The sequence below is a fragment of the Anarrhichthys ocellatus genome, unplaced genomic scaffold (genome assembly GCF_004355925.1).
Source record: "Anarrhichthys ocellatus isolate YVR2014 unplaced genomic scaffold, GSC_Weel_1.0 scaffold10, whole genome shotgun sequence".
Taxonomy (NCBI): domain Eukaryota; kingdom Metazoa; phylum Chordata; class Actinopteri; order Perciformes; family Anarhichadidae; genus Anarrhichthys; species Anarrhichthys ocellatus.
In genome coordinates this window covers 10,796,327-10,806,093 of record NW_022280040.1, presented here as the reverse complement: position 1 = coordinate 10,806,093, position 9,767 = coordinate 10,796,327, and the positions used below count along the sequence as shown (strand labels likewise).

The window sequence follows — 9,767 nt, the reverse complement described above, 5'->3', positions numbered from 1 at the left end:
CACACACACACACACAGTCTCTCACACACACACAGTCACACACACACAGAGTGACACACTCTCACACAGTCACTCACACTCACACACACACAGTCACACACACACACACACTACACACACAGTCACACACACACACAGTCACACTCACACAGTCTCACACACAGTCACTCACACACACTAACTGACATATTCACACACTCAGACATACTCACACACTCAGACATACTCACACACTCAGACATACACACACACTCACACACTCAGACATACACACGCTCACAGTCACACACAGGCACACACCCACACACAGTTACAGTCACACACACACACACAGTCACACATACACACACAGACACGTGTTTACACTTCTGTACTTGTGAGGACTCTCATTCATTTACAGCCTCCAGAGCTCACCTCAACTTTACACTCATTTACTAAATAAAATGGACTTACGTGAAAATAATTCAACATCTACAGGATCAAGCTACAAGTTTCCAAAATGTCTCCACTTTCAAGAAGGAAAAAGTCCATACTTTCTAAAAATATCCTTAATTTTCCATAAATGTCTTAACTTTTCCCGACTCCGTTTTTTTTAAATAACATTTTTCATTTTCAAAACTTCTTAATGTTTAAAAATCTCCTCGTGTGTGTGTGTGTGTGTGTGTGTGTGTGTGTGTGTGTGTGTGTGTGTTCAGGTAATTCAGCCAGTAAGACTGAAGGCTCAACACTTTCTTCCCACGAGACCAAAGATGACGGCAGAGAGCTGACACGACCCAGCAGGCCTGCAGTGAGTACACACACAAACACACACACACACACCTACACACACATACATACTCACACACACGCACCCGCACGCACACACACCTACACACACACACACGCACACAGATTAAATGTTTGATTAAATAAACATTAGAGGATGTTGGAGAATACGTAAATAAACAAACACTCTCTGAACTAACACGTTACTGTTCATGTTCACTCTCCTCATCCTCTCCTCTCCTCTCGTCTTCTCTCTTCCTCTCTCCACCCCTTTCTCTTCCCCACTCCTCCCTCTCTCCTCCCCTCTCATCCTCTCTCTTCCCCTCCTCACCTCTCTTCCTCTCTCCTCCTCTCTCCCCCACTCCTCTCTTCCTCCCATCCTGTCCTCCATCCCTCCTTTCATCGTCCTTCAGAGCTATAAGAAAGCTGTAGACGAGGTCAGTGACATTTCTCCTCCTTCACCCCTCTCTCTCTCTCTCTCTCTCTCTCTCTCTCTCTCTGTTTCCCTCCCCCGTCTCCCTCACACTCAGCTCTCCATTCATTCCTCCCGTCTCACCCACTTTACTTCCTGTTATCACTTCAGACATCTCTGCTCTCAGGTTTCATCTACAGTCACTTTCTCTCTTCCTCTTTCTCTAATTCTATCTCCTCTCTCTCTCATCAGGAGGAGCTGGTAAGATAACCCCTCCCCCTCTTGTCCACTTCCTGTTTCCTAACCTCTCACATGCACCGCCCCCTTTTTGCTGCTGATGATGTCACAGAGGATGAATTTAAAGGTCCCTGAACTTTAACCCCTGACCCTCCTGCACTGAGGCATGATGCTCCCCCCCCCATACAAACACTCAGTCATGTGACATAAATTAACACATTAACAGCCTGTTAAACAAACAGTAGAACCCTTTTTATTTCTCTCTCCTGCTTGTTTTATTTAGATCTGCATATTTTCTGATACTGAAATGATTTCTGGGTAAAAACACGTTAAACTGTTTTAAAGCTGGAGATCAGTTCATGTTCACGTTCTGCTGATCGTCTGTTAATCACGTCACCGCGTCTTCACGCAGATGAAACGCTTTATGACGACCTCAGCTGTTTTTAATCTTTGGTTCATTATTTTTTCCATCCAAGGACCTGACGGCTTTGGCCAAAGAGCTGCGAGAGCTGCGCCAGGCGGAGGAGACAAGCCGCCCGCCCGTCAAAGTGACGGACTACTCGTCGTCCAGCGAGGACTCTCACAGCAGCGAGGACGAGGACGGAGAGGGCGGGGCTAACGACGGGTCGGTGGCCGTCAGCGACATACCACGCATCATGTGAGTAGAAGTGTTTCCTGTTTCCTGGGACACGTGCACACACTGCCCACTTTATTAGGGACACTGATGCAGTCCAATAACATCTTTTTCTCTTAATTATTGACTCACGAAATGCAAAGAGAAAAACCAAAGATTCACAATGCTAACAATTAACAAACACAGAAATGTTCCAGCCTAAATGTTTTCTCTGAATCTTTTAAGTTTTTAAAGATACGGTACATTCTACTTTGTACACCTCTGTGTTCAGCAGCAGTTCAGTCAAAGTTTCTCTGATTTGTTGTCGCACGACTGTTGGTCTCAGATGAATCAATCATGGCTTCATAGTTGCGTTGAGGAGCTCAGAATTTAATGTTTTTTACAGAATCTGGTTAAAGTAAATGGTTTATTTGGGGCGAGATTTTAAATGAGAACATGTAGAATACTTATTTAGAATACTTATTTTTTTTTTTTATGAAATATCACAATTTTAAGCTTCGATTTTGGTTGCTTTCTTTTCCAGACGGAAGCGTTTGTCACACATGATGTCTTCAAGGACCATTGGATAGATGAAAATGTGATAATATATATGGATTAAAAATGTGGACTTGTCTCTTTCAGGCCAGCAGCGAGTCAAGGTCCCAACGAGTCCTTCGGCATGATGGGAGGTCACGACGGCCACGACAACTCGTATGGAAACAGCTCTCAGGACGGCACCCTGAGGATGCGTGAGGTGAGTCACTGCTGACCTTTGACCCGAAGACTGTCTCCTCGCCGACTCAGCACAAAGTGTCACCGGACACTTTTCATACGTTTGTCTGTCCAGTGAAAGATTCTGGACTTTGGGCTGATTGGCTGGTTGAACATCTGGCTGGATGTTTCTCAGTTGAGTTATTTGTGATTGTTCTTTTTTTAATTCTTATTTAATAACAGATTCTCGATGTCTGTTATTAAATATATTTAGTTATTTTCCAGCTCATTAAGGCAGCGATTCAGGTTTCTTTTTGCAACTTTTATTTTACATTTTTAACTAAATAGAACAAAACAGTCCCTCACATAAGACCTCAAACACACAAGGGACAAGATAGAATAATAATAGTAATAATTATTTAGCACGTAGTGAATACATAATCATATACACATACACACATTAATAATATATACTACATATATATATACATACACACATGTACACAAAAAAGAATAATACAAATGGGAGGAAAAAATAAATAAATAATATATACTATATATACATATATACACATAAAAATGAAGTAAAATAGAATTAAATATATAAATAATGAAAGTAACTAACTTTTCAGTGATTCGGTTTAATTGGTGTATTAACTGCAGATTTCTACTGATTATTTCCATTTTTTGTATTATTTAGCGTATTATTTTATTGTTAAATTAATTAATTGTTAAGTCTGTAAAATGCCAGGAAATAGTGGACAATGTTCATCACAGCTTTTCCAAAGCTCACTTCGATATTTATTCAGATTTCTTATTTTGTCCGAAATCCAAAAGACATTTCGATTACTGTCCTAAAAGATTAAGTAAAGTTTAGACAATTTGCGGATTAATTTTCCGTCTCGTCAATCAACAAATCAATCATCTCAACTCTGTGAGCGTTCATGTGTTCAATCGTATCATTATCTCCACGGAGGAGGTTCACTTTTAGGTCCGTTGTGGTGTCGCGTCTCGTTGTTTCCAGATTCTTTAGTGTCCACCCAAGCGTCTGTTTGTCAGAAGCCCAAAATACCAAAAAGATGAACAGAAAATATTAACTTTTTTTGGGGGTTCAGTCGACACTCGGCAGGGTTCCTCCCTCCTTCACCTGACCTGTCAATCACAGCCTCGCTGCCCAGTAGCCCGCCCCTCTCTCTCTCTTTCCAGAAGCACGGGGGACGGAGGCGGAGCTCCGCCGCCAGCAACGGTTTCCCCGGCAAAGCCAATCTGTTCCCCGGCAACGCCAATCTCCCTGATTTGTTGCAGCAAAGCACCTCCCCCCTGGTCTCCCCAGGCGACGCCTCTGGGGCCCAAGTAGGTGGAGCGGCACTCAACTGTCTGCCCTCCCCCCACCCCCCCACTCCACACCTGATCCCGACAGTCACCTGTCACCTGTACCCCCCCACCAGTCACAGTAAACTTAAAGAGACAGTAGACATGTTTAGAAGTGTGGTAGTATGAGGTACTTCTCCATAGTCAGTGGAGTACTACAGTGTATTACTACAGTAGATGGAGTACCAGCACGGGAGCAGTACATTACTTTACTCCTGTGCTAGTACTACATCTACTGCAGTAAAACACAGAATATATAACCAGAATCTCACTGAGAAAGAAGTCATTTATGCAGCTTTACTCGTTTTCTTTGCATCACAGAGCTTCAGGGTTTATGAGACTCAAATGACAACATGCGGCACCTTTAATTTCCTGTCCTGTTTATTTCTATTTAGCTTGGCCTCCAGTGTTTTTCCTCTCAGATGGAACAAACATGGATTTATTCCCTCCCTCGCTCCGCTTGTTTTTCCCCTCCCGTTCCCTCTCTGTTTTCCAACTTGTGATCCCAAAAGTGTCCTGATCACATGACGCAGGTAGCTGACAGAATAAAAGAAACGCTGAGAGTTGAAGCGTCTGTGCTGGAGAAAAGTGGAAAGTTGTCGAATCTCTGAACGCACCGCGTTTCCTTTATTTCAACAGTTTCCTGTTTCTTCCCAAAAAGACTGAACGTACCACCAGACGAACATGTGTCTGACTGTAACCTGTGTTTCTGTGATTTCTGCAGTACAGGATGGCAAGCAGCGGAGGCTCCAAGTCTTCCTTCACACCCTTCGTAGATCCGAGGGTGTACGGGACCTCCCCGACCGACGACGACGACGACGACGATAACATCCCGGCCTCGGGTAGGTTTTTTACTCACGGCGTTGAACCTGCAACCTCCAAGAAGGGGGGACACGAGATGAATATAACGGCTCTGGAGACAGTTACAGGAAGAAAAACAACATTCTGCAGGAAATGAGGTTTATTTCTCTGATTTTCTCCAAAGAAGAGAAAGGATAAAAGCACTCGTGGCACTATGAGAAACTTAATAATAATGTTGTCGCGTTGTGCTGCAGCGCTGTTTGCCGACGAGCTGCTGAAGCACGAGCACGAGCAGGAGCAGGCGAGGCTCAACGAGGCCCGGAAGATCTCGGTGGTCAACGTCAACCCGACCAACATCAGGCCGCACAGCGACACGCCGGAGATCCGCAAGTACAAGAAACGCTTCAACTCCGAGATCCTCTGTGCGGCTCTCTGGGGTGAGACGAGAGACGGCTTCACAACAATGGCATTTATGAGTGTGTGCTCACACGGACGGTACATAACAAACATCTCTGTGCAGGAGTGAATCTGCTGGTGGGGACGGAGAACGGCCTGATGCTGCTGGATCGAAGCGGTCAGGGCAAAGTTTACAACCTGATCAATCGACGGCGCTTCCAACAGATGGACGTCCTGGAGGGACTCAACGTCCTGGTCACCATCTCAGGTGGGTATCAAGTACATCAAGTACTGTATGTAAGTTGAGGTACATGTACTTCAGTGTTTTTACATTTCATGCAACTTTATACTTCTGCATCTCAGAGGTACATATTGTACTTTTTACTCTACTACATCTCAGAGGTACATATTGTACTTTTTACTCTACTACATCTCAGAGGTACATATTGCAGTTGAAGTTTCCAACAATCAGTCAGTGTTTCCTGTTTCCCTTGTGACTTGGTCACAGTCGTCTCTTTAATAGTATTAAAATTGTAGTTTGAAACAAGACGGCGATGTTTCTATTTTTGACACTTTTCTCTCTGTATGTTTCTGTTTCTAAAAATAAAACACCTCATAAACACCAGATGCTGGCGATGAAGACATACAATCACAGATCTTTGCAATGATACAGTAAAAAGTCACATTTGACGAGTAGCATTAACACCTGAAGTGTAAACCCTGAGCACATTTACAGTTTTAACATTGTAATTGTCTTTCTCTAACCAGGGAAGAAGAACAAGCTGCGTGTTTACTACCTGTCCTGGCTGAGGAACAGGATCTTACACAACGACCCCGAGGTGGAGAAGAAACAGGGTTGGATCACTGTTGGGGAGCTGGAGGGCTGCGTGCACTACAAAGTCGGTAGGTAAACTCGTTTATGTGGGTTGTGAGGACATTAACATGTTAACACACCAGCATTGTGGGGACTATCCTCCAACTTGGGGACAAAAACTTGGGGTTGATTTCCTCTCTATATCTTTTGATTAATTGGGTGACTACACATTAAGTTACATTTGTATTACTAAATGTGAAGTTTACAAAGCAACAAACATCTATTTTTAACTGTCGTTAAGCATAATTTGACACATCGGACTGTTTTTACGGTGCTCTGCTCTCCTTCTGCAGTGAAGTACGAGAGGATTAAATTCTTGGTGATTGCTCTAAAGAACGCCGTGGAGATCTACGCCTGGGCGCCTAAACCGTATCACAAGTTCATGGCCTTCAAGGTGAGATGCGTCAGGATGTTACCTGAGGTGTTGAAGAGATTGTTAAATGTGGATAAACTTTGTTTTTGGGAACATGTGAGCTAACGAGACGGAAGCAGATGAGCAGCATGATGTTTAGTCATGCTGAGATACAGGATTTGTTTTATAAAAGGGGGCCTGGTAAAGAAATAAACAATGGCTTAAAAAAACATGTAAATAAATCAAGTCGTATAACAATAAACCAGATTGATTTAAGTACAAATCAAGAAAAATTACACTTTATTTTGAAAAATGCTTAAAAGAAGTTGATTTGAACTTTTGGTTCAGGTTGAATTTGTATATCTGTTTAAGGAAAATTTGAATTTTAGGGATCAATAATGAAGAAGAAACACTTAGTTTTTGCAGTGAGGGGAAATTAGACCTCCATAATGTGTACTTTTACCTTTTTGAGTACATTTGGCTGATAATACTTGTGTACTTTTACCTACGTTTCAATTTTAATGTCAACCTTTTTCCTTCGTGTCAGTTGGTTGTTGTGTGCTTTCCTTTGTTGATTTTACACTAAAGTGTTTGATTAATCGCTCTGTGTTCCTCCTCAGTCGTTCACTGAGCTGCAGCATCGCCCCCAGCTGGTCGACCTGACTGTGGAGGAGGGACAGAGGTTAAAGGTCATCTACGGCTCCAGTGTCGGCTTCCATGTCATCGATGTGGACTCTGGAAACCCCTACGACATCTACATCCCCTCACATGTTAGTCTGTGTGTGTGTGTGTCTGTCTGTTTCCGTGTGTGTACGTGTGCGTGTGTCTGTTTGTGTGTGTGTACGTGTGTTTGTGTGTGTGTCTGTTTCTGTGTGCGTGTGTGTCTGTTTCTGTGTGTGTCCTGCAATGTTTAACATCATCAGAACATTAATTAAGTTATATTTAAGTGTGAGATAGCGACTGAGAGAGCGATTGAGCGACTGAGAGAGCGACTGAGAGAGCGACTGAGAGAGCGACTGAGAGAGCGACTGAGAGAGCGACTGAGAGAGCGACTGAGAGAGCGAMTGAGAGAGCAAATGAGCGACAGAGAGCGAGGGCGCGACTGAGAGAGCGAGGGCGCGACTGAGAGAGCGAGGGAGCGGGCGAGGGGGCGTGCGACTGAGGGAGGGAGCGTGCGGCTGAGAGCGAGGGAGCGGGGGAGGGAGGGAGCGAGGGGGCGACTGAGGGAGCGAGCGAGTGAGTGAGGGAGCGAGCGAGTGAATAAGAGAATAAACAAACGGCTCCCTTGATGAATGAATGAATGTATGAGAGAGTGATTGATTGAGGGTGTAGCAGCCTTAATGAATGAAAGGGTGAATCGGCGTCCTCTAACTCCGGTCTTGTTACAGTAAGAGACGCTGGAAGGAGACGGTAACCATGGCGACCGCCTCACATTGCTTTCTGGCGTCATGACTCACGCTGTGCTCATGTCTGTTTCCATGGCGATGGCGTGGGAGACTCTATTGTTGCAGCAGTTTCTTCTCTCTCAGGGCGGGGGGGGGGGGGGGGGGTAGGGGTTACCCACCTGTAGGCTCACGGCAGCTCCTAATCCCCTGCCCCAACCCCCCCTCCAACCCCCCCCCTCCCGTGTGTCGCCCCGGCAGATTCAGGGTCAGGTGACCCCGCACGCCATCGTGGTTCTGCCCAAGACGGACGGCATGGAGATGCTGCTGTGCTACGAGGACGAGGGCGTCTACGTCAACACCTACGGACGCATCACCAAAGACGTGGTGCTGCAGTGGGGCGAGATGCCCACCTCCGTCGGTACGTCAACCCCAAAAATCAGCTCGCTTCTCCCCCTGACCCCTGACCTCTGACCTCCTGTAAGCGGTGTCAGCAGGTCATCTTTTCACCCCTCACTACTATCTACCACACCTCCGTTCAAAGCAACACTCCTCTCTCTCCTCCTGCCTTCTGCTTTCAGTTGCGCCTTTAAAACGAGGAGCCCAGACTGTAGCCTCACCTGTCTCATTACCGGCTCAAAGGAGTACCACAGGGTTTCTTTGGGAGGTTGAACCGACCGTTCAACTTTATTTGGTGACGTGATGAAAACATGCAGTCGGAAGCCCAAAAACATCATCCTCGTAAAACTGATTGCTCTGTTGCTTCATGCTAACACTTTGTTGAATAATAAGCTGCTTTGGGCTTTTATTTTGGTGAATGAGGGGAAATAATATCACAAGATTGTAAATCGGCCGATATTCATGTTTTAACTTTAACAGACAAGTGTTCCTTAAATGTGTTTTTTGTCAATAGACACGCTAGCGGCTCTTTAACGCTGTAATGCTCATTATAACGAAAAAATATATAAACCAAAGTATTAGACAAATGGTGCCAGAGGACAATTCAAGCAACTTGATCTCATGCGCCGTGCCTTTAAGCAGCATTTTAAGTACATTTTTGCCATTTCACGTGTCATTTGATGCCACGTTGTTACCGTGAAACAGACGCATGTTTAGGCAAAAAACCACTTAGTTAGGTTCAGGAAAAACATCATGGTTTGGATTAAACTAAGTACGACATAAACAACGCAACACTGTAATTGTTATTTATTACGCTCGTTACGTTGTTACATTATGTTGTTAAGTAACATTGTTACGCTTGTTACATTAAACAAATCTGCTACGGGCAATTTATTTACGCTAGAGACATTGAATTACGCTGTAATGTTACGTTGCTACATAATGTAACGTAAGTGCAGAAAACACGTCACAAACATCACTAACGTAACTTCAAAATAATTAAATAACACTTTGGGACACGAACACCGGCCTCCAGGTTGAAAGTCCTGTGTTTGTTCACTTTTTATACTACGACACTTCCGTATGATTTGCAGAAACAAATTACATTTAAATAACAAGAATGTTGTTGTTGTTTCACGAATACAGGGACAAAATGTAACTTATATAAAATGTGTATTTGTGGTCGACTAATATGAATTAACTGAATGTACTATATGTTAAATTAGAAGTGATGTGTGTATATATATGTGTGTGTGTATATATATATATGTGTGTATGTATATATGTATATATATATATATATATACATACATACATACATACATACATACATACATACATACAGAGATGTTAACAGGTAGTAAAACAGCAGGTAAAGTGATAATAGCGAAGTGATAAGTATGAACAATTCGCTGATAACATGTATATCATAAAATGGCAAAAGCCTGCAAACC

General features: G+C 43.8%; 1 protein-coding gene across 1 annotated transcript in view; it reads left to right on the top strand.

Moving 5' to 3' along the window:
- LOC116385115 (TRAF2 and NCK-interacting protein kinase-like) overlaps window positions 1–9,767 on the top strand; it is a 42,207-nt gene that overhangs the window by 28,354 nt on the left and 4,086 nt on the right. Inside the window, exons 11-22 of the mRNA XM_031850317.1 lie at window positions 626–787; window positions 1,179–1,202; window positions 1,891–2,072; window positions 2,670–2,781; window positions 3,945–4,091; window positions 4,834–4,951; window positions 5,165–5,347; window positions 5,431–5,574; window positions 6,075–6,209; window positions 6,474–6,574; window positions 7,153–7,302; window positions 8,176–8,335. Of these exons, the coding sequence (XP_031706177.1) occupies window positions 626–787; window positions 1,179–1,202; window positions 1,891–2,072; window positions 2,670–2,781; window positions 3,945–4,091; window positions 4,834–4,951; window positions 5,165–5,347; window positions 5,431–5,574; window positions 6,075–6,209; window positions 6,474–6,574; window positions 7,153–7,302; window positions 8,176–8,335 (1,618 nt within the window). The remainder of the gene's footprint in view (window positions 1–625; window positions 788–1,178; window positions 1,203–1,890; window positions 2,073–2,669; window positions 2,782–3,944; window positions 4,092–4,833; window positions 4,952–5,164; window positions 5,348–5,430; window positions 5,575–6,074; window positions 6,210–6,473; window positions 6,575–7,152; window positions 7,303–8,175; window positions 8,336–9,767) is intronic.